This window comes from Ciona intestinalis, chromosome 4, assembly GCF_000224145.3.
Source record: "Ciona intestinalis chromosome 4, KH, whole genome shotgun sequence".
NCBI classification, from domain to species: Eukaryota; Metazoa; Chordata; class Ascidiacea; order Phlebobranchia; family Cionidae; genus Ciona; species Ciona intestinalis.
The window spans coordinates 1,702,383-1,720,621 of record NC_020169.2 but is presented as its reverse complement, the minus strand read 5'-3'; the positions used below and the strand labels follow the sequence as shown (position 1 = coordinate 1,720,621).

The following is an 18,239-nucleotide window of genomic DNA, read 5'->3' as shown; positions in this document are numbered from 1 at the left end:
AAACTTCACGCAGGACGAGCCACGCACTGCAAATAATTCACTAATATAACTCCTAAGATTTATATCAATTGCGAGTTTTAAAAACGGTTTGTTGATAACAATTTGGTATACCCAAATAAATGCCCGCTATAATTGTAATGTATCAGCCATTGTAGCGCCCACATACTATTTGGTGTAGGAGCAAAACGACAAATGTATTTTTCATTTTGGCATGTTTCCTGACAGGTTGAACCGGTACAGTAAGATTGCTGTGTTATGTTGTCAACTGCGTTAGAAAACCGGTAATGTAGGATTCACATTGAATCGATACCTAATGTCAAAGGGTGGGTATGTTTTAGTTCATGTTGTGTCTTAATTGTTTCAATGTACCCTTTTGGCATAAAAAACTGTCCTTGTGTGTGATAACTATATGTTGCGTTTCTTTCTGAATTCAAACTTTTTGGTATGACTATACAGGTTTAGCCTAAAAGTTTTCGCTTCCGGGTTGATAAACACAACTTTATTTTGCTTGCTCTTTAACTTTGATACACCATATGTTGCTAGTATACAGAAAGAATCGAATTAAAAGTTTCGATTCTACATTTTGCAAGTTACAAATTGTTTTTAAGATAACACAACACGCCTACACTGTAGGTCTACCATTTTTTTCTTCTTAGGAAACACGTCAAAGTTTAAAAGACATTTGCCGTTTTACTTTAATACATTAAATATCTTTAATTCGTGGCCTCTACGATGGATGACACATTAAAAATATCGGGCGTTTATTTAGGCACACGTACCAAACTTATGTCAACACACCCTTTCGGGAACTCGAAGTTGAGTTTAATCTTAGGAGTTAGATTAAGTAAATACTCAACTGCAGTGTCGGCTCGTTCTGCATGAACTTTCGACCTTGTATCCTTCGGTACACATAGATAAGTAAAATCGTCGGTAATTCTTGCTACCAAGTAAAATATTAACAAAATGAATACCATTTAAAGATCCTCGTCAACGTAAAGAGTCGGTTCATATATAAACCAATAAGATCGAAAACGAAAACTGTACCTTATAGCTTCCGTATTTAAGAAAAAGGTTGGAATAACATAAACGCTATGACGGTAAGTGAATGAAGCAAAATAAACGGCATGTAACAAGGCGTTGTCCAAATAATTATTTTGAAGAATATTCGTAGTATTCATGACATATATCTATATTCACAAATAAGTGATGCGCATCTTTAGATTTTTTAATAACTTATTTAACACCATTGATTACGATATCTGGAAATTATCCTAAAGCGATTGTAATGTATATTCCAATATAAAATTGTTATTACCAATCGGTTACATTTTAATCAATAATAGAACAATGTAGCCCCCTTTCAAGCTCCACAAGTTGTAGCACAACAACCAGCAACTTTCTATGTTCAAACTAACGCGCAACAAGCTAATGCTGCACATAACAAGGAATGGAGCTCCGACATGTTTGCTTGCTGCGATGACATGAGTATTTGTAAGGAATGCAACTATTTTTTTATAAAATAATTCTTAACCCTAATAATGTAAAACACTTTACAGGGTGGGGTATATGGGGCGTGTCCAAGTTGGCACTAAACAAAAAATTCGATACAGAATTACATAACCGTAGACTCGAGACTCTATAAAAGCGTTTTTGTTAATTAAAATATAGATACCAGCGTTATCTTATCTTACCCCACGAAACTCTATACCTAAGTGTTTCACTTATATACTCTAAATTCCATGAGTTAGGACGATGTTGTGTGACTCTATATACCGCGAGCAAGGAGCAATATAAACTTGACTGGCCAGCATTTTTTAATGTACAACAACATTAGTTGATTCTATGCATATACTTGTTTGCTGTTTTCGGAAAGCATATAGACTGGTAATATACTTTGTAAATCACGTAACCACTATTTCTGTGTTTAGGTTGTTGCGTATCGTTCTGCTGTTTATGCTACGCTCCCTGTTGCATGGCACCAAGAATGGAAGAAAGCTGTTGTGTTGGTTTGGGCTGCAATGTAGCTATGAGAACCAGATTCAGGACCCTTCACCACATAAAGGTGATAATACTAGCCAATTCAGTACATTGTAACATATAGAAACATTAAGCGTACAAATGTGAATAACAGGACATAGACACAAATGAATGAATGAATTTTATTTCGTCTCTTCGGTCACGATAACGAAGAACAATAGCGTTGATAAAAAGAGAAAAGACAGGTAGTAACGATAAAACAACAGTTGTTAAAACACGCTTATTATTAAAAAAGAAAGAAAGAATGTTTTGGATAAAAGGCGCGTGACCGTTACACCCTACAGACGATACACAAAAGGCAATTGTGTTAATAGTGGAAGAGGGGAGGCAGGACACCTTTAGCACATAATATATAAATATTTCCAAGGATACTGTTCGATTATTTTTTAAATGTTCTCTGTTTAATACCAAACGAAACAAGAAAATAAAATTAAAAGGTGCCCCCCCCCCCACTCTACTACACACATAACTTGCTTTATCGCTCAAAAATGCTTCAAGGTCAAGAAAATACACCAAAAAGTTTAAAGAAATAATGGATACGCTACTAGGAAGAAATTCTTACATAGACACCAATGTGTATAGACTCTGACCTAACCAACACTAATAGCATTCGTTTAATTCCACATTGATTATTTTTACACAGGGAAGCATCTGTAGTGATTGGTGCAGTTTGTTCTGGTGTGGGCCGTGTGCTACTTGTCAGCTGGCAAGAGAGATGGACAAACAAGGATATAACAGGGTGGGGTAAAGAGGGACAGTGGGTAAAGTGGGACAGTGGGTAAAGTGGGACATTTTTTAAATTTCTTTCTTCCCCACCCTACTATACTACGATTTGCAACAGTACTCTAAAATTTTCAATAATTGATTAATTTATTAGCTGCATTTAAAGCGTAATTAGTATGCAAGTACAACTATCCAAACTGGCGTTTAATTTTTACGAGTCTTTGCCGGAATTAATGTATAGACCTACTGCAGATTTTTTTGCATTGCGGTCTTGAACAGACTTTGTATTGGGTTAATCAAATCATTCAGATTACTCTATAATAGATTTACAAATTTGGGATATTTATTGTTATAGATTTGCTCGTAAATAACAACCTCTCAAAAAGCAAATTTCTGAATGTTTTTTTAAAGTACCTATTACTTTTGGCTATAAAGCAGATTCACCTATATTCCTATTAATAAAATCACTTATTAATCAAAATTAACAGGGATTCCTGTCTTACCCTGATTACAGAGCTCTTAAGATATTTTGCGCTGTGCTAAACACCTATATAAATACTTAGTTTGTTATACATAATAACACGTTACAGCTTTGTTGCTAGTTATTTATTTACTGGAATGGGTAAAAGAAGAAGGTCTGTATCATTCAAACTTGGTGTGTTCCTTATCTGCATAAAAAACAGAGGTCGAGCGTTAATTTAGTTTCACAACAAAAACTGATTTTAAAATTTTGCTTAAAAGGAGTTAAATAATTTGTTTTTAAAAAATGAAAGGTTAATCATTAATGCAAATCTGTTTCGTCATTCCGTGAAGTATTTCATTTACTGCTCAATCGGGTTTTGTGAATCTAAACAATATTATGTTAAAATGTCGAGTACAGTTTGACATTAGCAGGGTTCAGCAAAAGTTGTAAACTAACCTTGTAAATCATCGATATTTTCAATGTTCATGTTAAAATCTGAGATAAATCAGTTATAATATTTAGACATTAAATGTCTACTCTTACTGTAAATTACTTAAGACATAGTTAGTAAAAATCGTGAACCGACAAACAAAAGCAGCCCCTCTGAAAGCAGACGAAGGTTATTTTTATACCTTCTGTTAAATCCATTTCTATGTTCTCATCTGTAAAAAAAACAAAAACGTAAATACTGCCAGTTTTCATTAATTAAAATATCCAAGAATGTACATAGTTACAAATTATGTTTACTAACTGCCCAAATATTACCCACGTTCTGGGTGACGTCGTCGTCTTCGTCTTCGTCGTCGTCGTTGTCCTGCCTGCAAAGCCTCAGAGTCTTGCACCATCATGAGCATGCCGAGCAAAAGAGCGACGAGTAGTAGCTTGTTCATCTGAAAAACATTCAAGTTACTGCAAGTTAATTGGAACTTGCAAATCGTGCAACTAAATTTGTACCAACTTTGTTTTCCTTGGTTTGCAAAGTGAAGCACACTTGATAATCACTGCTATTTAACGATCGTGTAACAATTGATAGAAAACTGCGTTTATTCAAATATCGCGACCAATTTCCTTATTTTTGATCTACAGCTGTCTATCTCAATAAGCACTGAAAACCATGAGTGCAGTTTAAGGACGATACTATATATGAACCCAATTGTATTTGTAAAATTCTAGATAATGTGACCGTTAAACAGATTTGCATAAGAGGGAATCGAAGGCAATTATTGTTCTTTTTGCATTGTATTAGAATTGGCGCTTCTGCGAGCAAAGTGCGTCCTTTGTGTAGCAAATTACTGAACTTATCAAATTACTGAAAAGTTATTTTGCAATATACACTTGGAAAATTTCTACATTAAATTTGCTGCATATCTGCGTTTTGAACAGAGTATTTCTGAAGTCAGGCCATATACGTTTGAAACGATTTGCACAGACTTCTTTCTGTAAACAATATGGATGCCTGGCGTCAAAAACGCACCACCAGCACCACCCGGTCGACCAATACCGATTATTTGAGCTTGGTTGCTGTTAGGCAAGCCCATACACCTGTATATAGCAGCGTTTAAGTAGAATGCTGTTTTGTAAGATGTGATACCTTTAGCATCTAAAATCCATATTTCCAGATCGTGTTTTTAAGAATTACCCACGCTCTTTTTGAGTCGCCGGGCTATTGTTGTATAATTCTTTAAATATTCTTTGTTTACTGCCAAATGGGATGAGATAGGAGAATTAGGACATATCTTACCCCACCCTACAATAATTCAAACACCGCGGTTTTAATAATGTAATCAACAAATATTTACTTCAACCTGTAACCTCTAGGTTAGAGGGCAGGTGCGCCAACCACGGCGCCAGATGAGATATTTATTTCACTGTTAACATCACCACGCATAGTAAGCACATGTATTGTTAGAACACTCTGCCACAGAACACATGAATTGTTTTAAATGACGTTACATTTATTTGCACATTGTTGCCAAGTATGTTCATAGTGTAATGCTTTGGTCAACAACGGACTGTTCAAGATGGTTAGGGTCTTTGTAATCCAGTTTCGTTATTTTCGAATTTAGCCCATATTTTATTAGCTTCGTCGATTCTCTTTGCGGTACAACTAAAGCCGAACACGACCTTAAGCGGCGGACGGCCACAGTTTAAGACCTCCGCGTGGTGACGCTGTTCTGAGGCAATTTCCCACCGTTGACGTGGCAAACTTAAATGAAGCGGCTCACCGATTTCAAGAGAAGTGCTTATTGTTCTCTTTTTTATAAAACAGAGCAGCCAGAATCGTTAGGGTGTTAACCAAAGTTTCACAGAAGCGTAGTGAACCCCGAGAGCTAGACTTGTCAATTTGTGAAGAGAAACGAATATAAGGAAAGGCAGTGAAAGCAAAGTTTGATTATAGTTCATTTTAATTTCATAGTTTTATTAATTACAATGATATATCTAAGTAACTGTATCATTAAAACTGCAAAATTTGATCATTTTGCGTGCCTGGGTATCACTAAGACCAGTTTTGGAGACAGAAATAATTCAATTTCCACTGTTAAAGACTGCTGGTGAAAATAAATATCAGCAATTTGTGAAGTAGAAAAATAGATCATTTGGGTCACATTTGATGAATATTTAATGGCTCCCTGCCATCCAAGTCGCCAGGTGTTCGCTGCTGAAACTAGTGAGATGCACGCTCCGTATAACACAGTGAAAACAGTGGAAATGGTATTCCTAGTCAGAGTAAAGACGTCTACACCAGCAAATAATCATCCAGAGTATGGTTTATTAATATTGAGAAATTTTAGTTATATACATAGGAAACGGCTTCTTTGTCAAAAGTTTATGTTATTTTTATGTATTTAACATTACAGTACTTCAGAATTGCATTAAAATAAAAATTTGCCGATTATTCAAGTTAAAGAAAACTCAGCAACATGGGAAAGGGAACAATGGCAAAGATATTTTTTTGTAAGTATAATTTTTTAGCGTCGATAAAGTCTTTGTACAAAGAAGTCACGTATTTTTTCCAAAATGTGTATATTATAATTTATCATGTTAAATAAATTTTGTTTTATTAACGTATAAATATTTTTCTATTACTATTACATATTGAATGTGGAAATTTCAGGGACAAAAGGGGAGCGGGTGAGACAGTTGGACATTCAAGATGTCAACAACATAAAAAATGAGGATAATTTTCCAGACCGCATGGAGGCGCAGTTGCGCAATTTGGAAAATAATCCTCACCCAGACCAAGAAACTTTTGATGGTATCGATATATGATTTGATAATAAATGGTGTTCATTACATATATATTAAATACTGTTCATTACATATTAAAAACAACGATGGTTAAATAACATAAACATATAACATTTAAATTTTACGAGACATTTTTAAGTTGTGATTCTATTATATTCCAGGTCCGTTTCAAGATGATTTCAATGAGAGTTTCGATGTTTACAGAGGTATGTGGTGTACTGGAAAAACATGCAGTACTGGAAGGAAATTTCGTGTGTATGATCGTGAGTTTAACGCAGCTCTTCTCGGAAACAAACAAATAAATGTTTGGTTAATTGAATAAACTTCTTCCGGGCGAGATAAACAGCAAACTTCTTCCAAGCAATAAAAATAAGGAAGAGTCACCAATTTATCAATCCAATTAATCATCTGTAGATGGGCTGATTTTATATATAATCATTTGCGAAATTATATTTTGAGAATTTGTATTAGTAGGGTGGGGGAAGGCGGGACATCTTTAGCACATAATATCCAAATATTCTGATCGTGTTTTAAACAATAAACAACGGTCTATAGGAGTTGTGATGATACGGTTTATTAATTCTTTGAATGTTCTTCGTTTACTACTAAATGGGACGAGAAAATAGAATAAAAATTGTGTCCCATCTTCCCCTACCCTACTATTATTACCCCTTATATAGTTTAGGTAAGATGGGATACCTTTTCATTCCATTTTCCCGTCCAATTTGGGATAAACAAAGAATATACAAAGAATTATAACACCGTATATATCCTAACGATTCCTATAGGCCATTGTTGATTGTTTAAAACACGATCAGGATATTTGGATATTATGTGCCAAAGGTGCCCCGTCTTATCTCGCAGTACTGTATGTATATTGCTGTAAACATGTGAATAAAGTTGCAACCAGTATTATATAAGAATACATATGGTGTTTTGTTCGGGTGTACATTCTTTTCAATCAGTCGATTCCGCACTTAGCTCGAATCTGTTTCATTTGCATTGCTAAAACGTAAAAGATGTGCTTTTTTATTTAAGGAACCCGTCCTAGTTGCACAATGCGTCCGCGTTTCGTATAAACTACATATTGCACTTATAAATGTCATGATAGTTAGAGCGTAGCGCGCGGTTGTGGGGCCGATTGTGCAGCAGACCAACGAGCAGTGTTCAAAGGCAACGAAGCACGAAAATCAATAGACTGAGACCGCACGCAAAACTGCTTAGCCAGAGTTGTTTTGTGAAATTTGAAACTCTCACTACCGTTACTCGCTTCGGGATAAAACTTTTGTTACTGTACAAATTACCAGTACAAAATTTGTTAGTTAGTCAGACCAGTATGCCACAAGAAACAGTCACCGAGAACTTACAGGCGAATCTAGAAAGGGCGTCACAACTACATGAGAATGAATTGGTCATTGAACTTGGGATTGACCGATTCCTGAAGTGGCTTGGCGTTTATACAATACTTCTTATTGCTTTGGTTGCTAAGATTAGCGAGTTCATTGGTAAGTTGAAAAAGTGAACTTAATGCAAGCACCTAACCCACTACCCCACGGCACCGGAATAACACGTCTGCAATACATCTAGGTCAAAGTACTTCATGCTACCCAGCGTACAACACTTCAGGATATGATAGAAAGTTCATTGAATACGCTACATCATTTTGCTGGGAGTCTGTTACGACATCAGACATAACCACCCCTGAGGGTTGCTTAGTAGAGGGTGTAAAGTCAAATATGAAACTTCTTCCGAATCCTAAGGCAGCAATATATTTTATTCGATGGCTACCGCAAGTGATGCTGGTTCAGGTACAGACGCTTTTATAGTAAACTAATTTACTACAAACCTATTCTACCATTAAAACACGCGACGTTGTGAAGCAGTCTCAGTACTCTTAGATGCAAGTTTTTGGTGTAACACTATTTTAGGCATTTCTGTTTGCTGTCCCCTCAATATGTTGGCACTTCGTTGTTGGTGGAAGATTGGCCGGTCATGTGCGGTTTATTCAGCTGCTGTTAAACGATATGTATGAAGCATTTCGAAAGCTACCGACTGCTGATTATGAAAACAAACCTTATGACGAAAGTAGTGAGTGCTTCAATGGCTTTCGAAAGAGAAAGGAGCGAACCAATGGCTCAGAAACTTCAATGGAATCTGTTTCTATTACTGCTCATTCAATTAAAACGGTAAGCAGAGTATATTTAACAACATCTTTTTGTCCGGCGCTGTGGTTCAGTCGTTTAGGCGCCTGCATCGAAACCAATGTGTCCCCGGTTCGATGCTCGGCAGCGGAACTGAAACTAATCAGCGTATGTGTCCTTGAACAAGACACGCAACGGACACTGCTCCAACTCCAACCCAGCGGTCACTAATAGGATGTCCAAATTGTAAGACATATCAAATAAAAATCATACACAAAGTTGAAAAGTATGGTAACTTTGTAAGCACAGTTACCAGAGGATAAAAAATGGCAAGAAGGACTTAAATGGGGTTTCGGGGTATTGAGGTAATGGACAAAGTCTGGCCTAAGTCCCAGGTTCTTGTCAAGTCCCAGGTTCTTGTCAAGGACCTCACCCATAAAAAAGAAAAAAAGCTGCCAATAAAACCATATTATACTGTGGGGTATCTTAGGACACCTTTAGCACATATTATCCAAATATATTGATTGTTTAAAACACTATTAGGACATTATGTGCTAAAGGTGTCTCATTTACCTCACTGTATATATTTATGTTATTTTTACAAATCTTCTTTATTCAGTCGAAATTAGTTGGAGACCTTAAAGACAGGCATTTGTTTTCAATGCTCTGCTATGAGAACTTTTCCTCTCTGAGCCATTTGCCTTACATATTATCAGGTACTTGTATTGTGCATACAATCCATATCCATTAAAGTAGCCACTTTTATTTATTGTTGTCAATATGCAGTATTTCATATAACCAAGGACGAAGCCGAAAAGAAAAGACAGGAAAGAAAGAAGGAACAAGAAAAGAAGAAAGGAGGAAAAGAGGAAAAAGAGAAGAAAGAGTTACTACCAATGCAACATGGCATGCTAAAACTTTGGTGTAATAAGAAAAACTTGGGTGGCACATTTTTGGTTAAGGCTTACCTCGTTAAACACTGTGCCACTCTGCTACTTTCCATTGCGCTGCTGATTTCATTTGCTGCGTGGGCCAGTGCTGATGGTGTTCTGCAAGCTTTACTTGGCTCTTCAAATACCTACACGTACGTTATGAATTATTTAAAACATTGATTTAAATTTGAAGTATACGTCGGGGTAATATATCTTAGGCATATAATATAGAATGGTTATGTATTGCTTACATTAATGTTAATATATTTTCGTACACAGGTGCAAGGTGGCATTTCAGGATGTGTGCATGGTGTGTGTCGTCAATCGGGCGCAGGAAATAATGTTTATGTTTATCTGTGACTTAATAATCACAATTTTCATCATGGTTCTGTCACTGGGTTGGGTTATATTCTTTAGAATGTGCTCAATTAAGAGAGTAATGTGTTACTTTTTTGAGCACCTCACGGACACGTGTACGCTTGCTTTTTTGACTCTAAATAGTTATATAAAAAAAAGCAACGATGAGTAAATACTATGCCCACAGTTAGACAGGTTCGCTCCAATACGCTAGCCGCGTAACTATCTAGCCCCACCATGCGATTTGTATATACGTCTCTGTTTGGCTTTTATACAGCAGGGTGGAGGAAGACGGGCCACCTTTCAATTATATTTTCTCGTCCCATTTGGTAGTAAACAAAAACCATTCAAAGATTTATAAAACCGTAACCTCACTACTCCCATAGACTTTTGGTAATTGTTTAACAATCAGGATATTTGGATATAATGTGCTAAAGGTGCTGTCCCATCTCTCCCCACCCTACTATATGTATTACCGCAGTTTCTAAACATTTCTTTCAATTTTAATCCTGATTAGAGCGTCCCATTTAGTGTAAATACTTTGAATTGTGATAACAGCATGATCAGTAACTGCGTGTAAAACTATTAATTGCTTTATCTGCTATGCTGTAAAACTATTGTAGATTGGGTGTAACTGATTTTTTTCTAATATTTCTTCTTTTCTAGATGCTGTTGTTGCGGTTCGCCATATACTGTATAATCAAAACACACACACACACACATACACACACACACACACATATATATATATAGTATCAGTGGCTTATCGATGTGTGCATGGTGTGCTTTATAATCACGATTCTGTCACTGGTTTGGATTCTTTTTGTTAATTGAGTTTAAAGAAGAAAGTAAAATGTTACGTGTACGTTCGTCTTTTTGACTCCATAGACGAGTATACAGAAAAATGCAACAAAGAGTAAATACAATGCCGCCCGTCCATCATAGGTTTGCTACAAAAAGTTAGCTGACACGACACTTTACAATAACATCAAAAACCGAAACGAATTATTTTGGTGATTTTTAAAATAGTCCCACAGCTGCAGCAGCGTAAAACTTTCTCTTAGTTTATTAGTAATATCGATACTATGAAATAAGTGTGATCGCTACACCTAGCAGAAAAACGAGCCATTTATAGTAGGGTGGGGGATGAAGGGACACCTTTTCGTTCTATTTTCTCGCCCCATTTGGTAGTAAACAAAGAACATTCAAACAATTATAAAACTATATCCTCATGACTACCATAGACCATTGTTAAGTGTTTAAAACAAGATCACAATATTTGGATATTATGTGCTAAAGGTGTCCCAACTTCCCCACCATGTTCAATTATTACCAGCAGGTTAGTCTTCTAAAAAAAACAAAAGTGTGCGTAAAGACATGACCCGTACCATGGGGGGAGCAGTGGGCCTTTAAAGAGGATTGACCTTAACATTGGGCCATAATGGAAATTCAAAACCCGACCAACAATATTTCTTATTTTTAAAACATGGCTCCAGTCATAAATACAAAATATAAATTACAAATATTACTGTGGTGTTGTACAATTTATTGATATCGTCTGTTTTCAGTTTGTACAATGAATAAGAGTGTTCATTATTCTTCAAGTCTATCCCTTATCTTCAATGCCTCTGCTGTGTCTTAATGCAAGTTAACAGTTGGCGTTAAGTTAAATAGAAATTTTAAAGATTTTTTTAAATTCTATATTAGTATTTGTTTATCCATGAAAATGAACAATACATATAGTCGGTTGGGGGAAGATGGGATGCTTAAGTACATATTGCCCAATATTTTCAAAATCAAAATATTTATTTCGGGTGATACCACGAATAAGTACTATAATATCTATATTAATTGACAACAATTCAAAAATAGATATTTTAAAACACACGAGGAGTTGATTGGTGATTCGCACAACATGTTTTTTTACCAAACTGAAAACAAACATGCAGGGTAAGACTGGACAAATTTTGATTAATAAATGATTTTTTTGTGAGAAATACACGTAAATAACCTGAAGTAATATTAAACGCTTTGACAATTAAGTTAAAACATCCCTTTTCTTGCCAATACATAGTTTTATTATCTATAAATTTACATTCTCTCATTGCGGCATTGTCTCTATATACTTACCGTGTTCTATTTCCATTTCATCCGCCCGTAAAGGCACTCTGCGACGAGCAACACGACGACGACTCCACCATGTCGCATAAAAGCCATAAGTGGTTTCAGTGAAGACGAGGAATCCGATAAGAACCAAAGTAAGAAGTGCAGACTTGTTCATCTACAATAAAAGTATCAGTACCACTTTAGGGCGAGTTTTTAAAAGAGTACAAGCAAAGACATTGTAACACTAGTACCACTATAGCCGTACGACCAACAAATCAGTTACTCACGTTTAATCTTTTCAAAAGTGATATATTGTTACAAACTCCGCGCGTTTTATTACTAGTATATTGTTTGGTTCTTTCTGATACATCGTCTGGCTTCAGTTAGAAGTGAAATTTCTTCTTACTAAGTGTAATGCGCGCACGATTTCCCAGAATCGGTACCAACGACGAGTTCCCCTCTAAAACAGTACGTGCTGTTAGGTTTGGTAATCCCTAAATGAATGTAACTTATTTGCATTCGCCTGGCGGGGTAATGACATGGGTTATAACGTGTGTCTTGTTTCACACATCTCGTGCCTGCTTACGAGTTACCACACACACACATATATATAACTTTTTAGAAGATTGTTTTGGTATGTTTTTAATGTATGTCGGAAAATTTAAACGCATTAAATAGGGTCTTACCCAAGGACACATTTGCCCACAACAATTAGTAGCAGGGTGAATCTGTATCATGTGAACTAGAGACATGCGCACCAACCACAAAAAAAAAAACAAAATACTAACGCAAATAACATAGTCATGATTGGACTTATCTATCGAGTTTTGGCAAATAAGTTATATAGCCAATTAAGTGGTATAGTATAGTACCATGGGTATAAGATGCTTGGGACACATTTGGCATATAATATCCAAATATTTTGATCGTGTTTTAAACATTTAATAAAGCTATATTGGAGTCGTGAGGATACGATTTTATAATACTTTAAATGTCCTTTGTTTACTACCAAAGTAGTCGAGAAAATAGAATGAAAATGTGTCCCATCTTCCACCACCCCACTATATCAATAATTAAAGTCCTTCATTAATTTGTCCACACTCAAGCGAATAAAGACGCGAACACAGTTTCATAATGCCAGAGCACCACAGAACAAAACACATCGAGTGTTCTTTAGAGTATACCATCTGGAATAATCAGTGATCTTTCGTTTTGTTTTAATAACTTCCTATTTCGTTCATGGTTAATTCTCTTTTTCTTTTATTCTCTGTTTTCCCAAGTATCTAAGCGCATTCTCATCGCTACTAATGATGTCTTGTTAATATTGCGACGTGATGAAATGAAAGCAGTGAAACGGCCCATCTGACGATACGAGTATCGTTTTATGGGAGCATAAAAAAAACACCTTGAAAGACACTTTTTTCTGTAGCTTAACACAACTGTAGGCATTGGTGTTCTATAGTTGAGAGATTTAATGTTCGCTTGTTGATAATTCGCTTGTTGCATTAAAACTACTTATTTGTAGAACGTAGAAAGTCTGCATTACTTAATGAATCGAAATGCGTATATGAAAAACTCTGTGAAGAAATATAGATACGTGGTTCACTGCCACAGTATATACATGGAACAGTCCTTCCCACAAACTGGAACAATCATTTTAGATTTTACTTCTCATTTGCAATGAAGCACAAGTAGCCTATGAACAAAGAAAAGTAAAAGATACATCTTGCGTTTTCAGCGAGTCGAGGAAACCATGACGTGTCTAGTTTTACCTCTCGGTGAACTATGACCACTCTTCTGTGTAAATAATCTTTCTGTTTTCTTTTTACCCGCCCGTGTTTATTTTATAAAAACCCTCTTGTTTTCGATGTTTAGTATACACGAACTTGACGTTTTGTTTGTATAGCTCTCTCTCGCCCCCCTCTGAAACGTTTTGTACCTTGGGTTGTCCACTAAAGAAGTAAATTATTTGTTGAGCTGCTGGTGGCAATGATGCTATTTTGTGTTATAGTAGGGTGGGGAAAGATGGGACACCTTTAACACATAATTTCCAAATAACCTGATCGTGTTTTAAAGAATTAACAACAGTCTGTGGAAGTCATAAGGATACGGTTTTATAATTCTTTAAATGTTCTTTGTTTACTACCAAATGAAAACAGAAAACAAAACGAAAAGGTGTCCCGTCTTGCCCCACCCTAATATATAATGAATTAAACCGGTTACTGGCAGAGTATAAATTAAAGTATTTGCTAAAAATACAACCGTATGTTTCCATTGCGTAAGAAAGGTAAAAAATATGCTTTAGCAATTAGCACTTTTACAATGTGTAACCAAAGCTTACTGGAGATCCCGTGTTGTAACATATAATAGGGAGGAGGGAAATCGGAAACATTTTATATCCTATTTTCTTGTCTCATTCATTAAACACGAAGAACAAAGAACATTCAGTAGTAAAAACAGAACATTTATAAAACCGTATATCCTCACGGCTCCAAACATAGACCGTTGTTAATTGTTTAAAACACGATCGGGATATTTTAATATTATGTGCTAAAGTGTCCGATATTACCAACCAATACTAAATATATAGTACGGTTGAGGAAGATATTGTTGGGGAAGGACATCTTTTCATTCTATTTTCTCGTTTTATTTAGTAGTAAATTCAATTCAAAGAGTTATAAAACTATGTCCCCACGACTTCCATACACTGTTGCTAATTGTTTAAAACACAATCAGGATATTATGTCCTAAAGGTGTCCCATTTTCCAGTCCGTTACAGACTTGACTGGTGGAAAATGCTAGAGGTTGATAGTTAAATTTCAACACAACAGAAATTGTGGAAAACCTGAGACATTGTGTCTTCCCAAAGAAATGTGAAAGACAAGCAAAGGAAAGAAATGTGAAAGACAAGCAAAGGAAGGAATATTGCTTCTGAGAGATTCAATATGTTTTGTCTACAAAGGATAAACACACACGATGCCAATGAAATGCTTTTATTGCATAAAATTTGTTTTAATGCCATCAAACTTTTGTGGTAAATAAATATTCCTGCTTAATATTCTTGAAGTGTTGTAATTGAAACGATTGAATAGTTGCTTCCAGAACATGTTGTGGGTATATACGATCTCATCCAACGTGTGGGTAACTTGTAGTTCACTTGGGTAACGTGGGTACAAATTTTCTATCAGTGGCATTAAAATGGCACATTGTACAGCACAAATTATTAAAAATGTTGATTTCTCCTGTTTTTGTTGGAATAAGAAATAACACAATCCAGTGCCAGGTGTTCCACCACAACAGTTTAAACTGAAAGGGAATGTATGTTACATGCTTGTAATTAATTTTCCTTTTACACTAAAGCCATTACCTTGTTATGTAGGAAGTTGGAATTTTTTTCCAGCTTGGTTGTTTCACAACATCACATACCATATTCCAAAAGTTGGCAGAGAAGCTTACTACGTTAATCCAAATGAAATAGTCATGTATCACATGTAGTTTGGGATATTTAGACAAAAGAATAAGCATTGTTCTGGTAACTGCCCATGAAGCACATGTGCAGATAGTGTTCATTGATAAAAGAAACATATTTATTGTCCAGGTGGTGGTGCTAGAGGTGCTTCAAATGTTAGATCTGCGAAGGCAGAGCTAATGTAAACACCAACTCCAAATAAGGCGACGTTGATCAACAGTTTTCTGAAAGCAAATTTTAAATTTTAAATTGGGTTTTACAGGAATTTTTATTCAGAAAAATAAAAAAACATTTGGTCTTATTCCGATTTCCTAGTAAAGAGAAAAATAATTATGGTTCACCATAAAAAAAACTTCCTAACATGTCACCTTTCATTTCCCTTGAAGACTCTTGAATTTACTTATTTAGGTAAATTTAGAGTTACGACAAATACTACAAAAGTGACAATGCCAAATTAATATGTCTAAAATATGTTTATTTCATTGAAAAACTGACGGTCTGTAAAATAGACCATATTTTCTTTTCTTATATAAATGGTAAGAACATAGCCAACCTAATGCAGTAAATGCACTGTACAGAAATACACTTTTAAAGTCTGAATTTCAGGAGGGTTATTATAACCTTAAAGCAAAAATTGCCCATTATGATTAATTGGTATATTCCTATTTGTATATATATATAGATGAAATTTTGAACTTTAAAACATTAAAAACAACATTTACAGTAGTTGTAATCTAGTTCTAGTGTGTAGATCATATTAGAAAGTTTTACATTAAAAAGTCCACTAGTATAAGTTTTTACAGCTGCTAACATAACCACATGACAGTTCTAGCAGTGTTTGGTAGCTGGAATTTGACTTAAATATTCAGTACACTGGTGGAAAAACATTTAAAGTACTTACATAGTGTTATGTGAAACTATGCCATAATTTGTTTTCGCAAACTATGTAAAAATTAAACATATTTGTCTAAAAACCATCCGAAGTTAGAACAGTTGACGATAAAATCTTTTAAAATCAAAAAGGGTGTCTTTAATTGTCTTAACATTGATGTAAAATGAGATGAAGGCCACAGGCTTTGGAATCTATTGGTAGTAGAATTGGAACTATTGGAAAAATTCCAACATAAGCGCATGCAAACCACATTTAATTTAATCAGCAATATCTAGGTATTTGTGGATAGTGGTAAACAAATCCAGGTGCTAGTGAAGAGTCTCCCCCCCCCCTTTATTTGCTAACCCCTAACCCTATATCCACTAACTACTAACCCCTATAAGCACTAACCCCGTAACCATCAACACCTAACCCCCTAACCTAGGGGTTAGTGGTTACTGGTTAGCAAATAAGGTGGGGGGGAGATTCTTCACTAGCACCCAAATCCATTCATTACCGTTTTGTTGCATCGGATATCCAACTTTTCAGCGATTCCTTGAAGTTATTTGAATCTGCAGATTTACTTGCTTCCTTATTGCTGGCAAACATTGCTTAAAATATTTAGTTCTGTGTAAAAATAAAGTTTAATCGATCAAATAAAATACTTTTCATGATAATGGTAGTTGACAACTGACTATGTATCTTGTAAAATAAAAATGGGCCTCAATAAAAACTCAACGGAAAACCGTATGAAACAGCTTTAAAAACAGCACGCCGCCTTCTACTTTGCTTCATAACCACATAATGTTCAGAAATTGCTCTTAGGATTTTGTGCTCTGNCCATGTGAACGAACATAGATATCAAATTGCAGCTATATCGAAAGAGGGGACATGCATATTTTTCTGTTAAATTAACGGAAAACTGAAAAAACACACCTTGTAAGAACGTTTCTAAAACATTAATCACATGTGTTTATATTTTTTTTATTTATTTTATTTATTTATATTTTATTTTTACCATACAAAAACACATCACGACACAAAATGACATATGCGTGGTAATTTGTAATCTGGCATGAGATGTATAAAAAGAACAGCTAGTTTTAACGAAATTCGTTTTTAAAAAATGTGTTCTGTTTTATACCCCTATCGTTCCAGCTTATGAGTTTTAACGTCACTAACTGTTTGTGTTGCGAGTAAAGTTTTTTTTATTATGTTTAAAACAATTAACAAAGGTCCATGAGAGTCGTGAGGATGCGTTTTATAATTCTCTGAATTTTCTTTGTTTACTACCAGATGTGACGAGAAAATAGAATGAAAGGTGTCCCATCTTTCCCCATCGTATATATCATTCATTCATTCATTCATTCATTCATTCATTCATTCATTCATTCATTCATTCATTCATTCATTCATTCATTCATTCATTCATTCATTCATATATCGTACAGCAAACAATTTAAAAAGCACATTTACAGTGATCCCTAGGATGGAGCAATTGCCGTTAGAGTCTTGCCCAATTACACCCACAGTGGTAGTATCGACGAGCCTTGAACCCATACCATCTCGGTAAGAGGCATGCGCGCTACAAGCAACTTTGACACGCCCCTGGACGTCCCGAATATGTGTGACTTAAATTGCATTATACACGTGATGGGTAACGTTCTTCCATGTGAAATTAGCAATAAAATATTCTTATGATTTTGATTTGACTGCGTGATAAATATAAACCTTTAAATGCATAAGTTACCGTATAGTATAAATTCATTATAGAATTGTTGTTAAGTCGAAAGCCTACAAGGGATAATTTGATTTCAACAAATAAAACGGACCTAACCGGGTGTGTTAGTTTGCATCTTAGTAAGAAATCGCAACCATTCAAAACGTTTAT

General features: G+C 35.3%; 3 protein-coding genes and 4 long non-coding RNA genes across 10 annotated transcripts in view; 3 read left to right on the top strand and 4 right to left on the bottom strand.

The window, feature by feature from the left end:
- Positions 1-977: 977 nt before the first annotated feature.
- LOC100182060 (cornifelin homolog A-like) lies at positions 978-3,241 on the top strand. Its single transcript, XM_002129881.4, has 4 exons — positions 978-1,097; positions 1,344-1,491; positions 1,929-2,062; positions 2,681-3,241. The coding sequence occupies exons 1-4, from the start codon at positions 1,092-1,094 to the stop codon at positions 2,783-2,785; spliced, it is 393 nt and encodes a 130-aa protein (XP_002129917.1). The 5' UTR covers positions 978-1,091; the 3' UTR covers positions 2,786-3,241.
- A 113-nt stretch (positions 3,242-3,354) lies between these two features.
- Positions 3,355-4,230, bottom strand: LOC104265603. 2 transcript variants are annotated; one of them, XR_717214.3, is made up of 5 exons: positions 4,182-4,230; positions 3,993-4,113; positions 3,856-3,885; positions 3,680-3,718; positions 3,355-3,428 (listed from the first exon to the last, which is right to left on the bottom strand). It is a non-coding gene; the product is annotated as an uncharacterized LOC104265603 (long non-coding RNA). The 2 variants fall into 2 exon arrangements; XR_717215.3 differs by lacking the exon at positions 3,355-3,428 and adding an exon at positions 3,581-3,607.
- Positions 4,231-6,060: 1,830 nt separating this feature from the next.
- LOC104265602 lies at positions 6,061-6,984 on the top strand. Its single transcript, XM_009859984.3, has 3 exons — positions 6,061-6,178; positions 6,339-6,479; positions 6,634-6,984. The coding sequence occupies exons 1-3, from the start codon at positions 6,145-6,147 to the stop codon at positions 6,792-6,794; spliced, it is 336 nt and encodes a 111-aa protein (XP_009858286.1). The 5' UTR covers positions 6,061-6,144; the 3' UTR covers positions 6,795-6,984.
- A 30-nt stretch (positions 6,985-7,014) lies between these two features.
- On the top strand, positions 7,015-10,767 carry LOC100178110. 2 transcript variants are annotated; one of them, XM_026834270.1, is made up of 7 exons: positions 7,015-7,462; positions 7,584-7,977; positions 8,060-8,280; positions 8,401-8,658; positions 9,233-9,329; positions 9,400-9,697; positions 9,825-10,767. In XM_026834270.1, exons 2-7 carry the CDS (start codon positions 7,809-7,811, stop codon positions 10,072-10,074), a joined length of 1,293 nt encoding a protein of 430 aa, XP_026690071.1. In that variant the 5' UTR covers positions 7,015-7,462; positions 7,584-7,808; the 3' UTR covers positions 10,075-10,767. The 2 variants fall into 2 exon arrangements, with proteins under 2 accessions (XP_026690071.1, XP_002124490.2); XM_002124454.5 differs by having other exon boundaries at positions 7,015-7,977.
- A 319-nt stretch (positions 10,768-11,086) lies between these two features.
- Positions 11,087-18,239, bottom strand: part of LOC100184218 — a 10,004-nt gene continuing 2,851 nt past the window's right edge. Inside the window, exon 4 of one of the 2 annotated variants that reach the window (XR_717212.3) lies at positions 11,087-11,123. This is a non-coding gene — a long non-coding RNA (uncharacterized LOC100184218). Of the gene's footprint in view, positions 11,124-14,678; positions 14,692-18,239 lie in introns of those variants that run through there. The other variant, XR_003395837.1, reaches the window with a different exon arrangement.
- LOC104265601 lies at positions 11,430-12,453 on the bottom strand. The gene is made up of 3 exons (XR_717213.3): positions 12,296-12,453; positions 12,033-12,183; positions 11,430-11,539 (listed from the first exon to the last, which is right to left on the bottom strand). It is a non-coding gene; the product is annotated as an uncharacterized LOC104265601 (long non-coding RNA).
- Positions 14,986-16,988, bottom strand: LOC100184424. Its single transcript, XR_717211.3, has 3 exons — positions 16,866-16,988; positions 15,376-15,701; positions 14,986-15,314 (listed from the first exon to the last, which is right to left on the bottom strand). It is a non-coding gene; the product is annotated as an uncharacterized LOC100184424 (long non-coding RNA).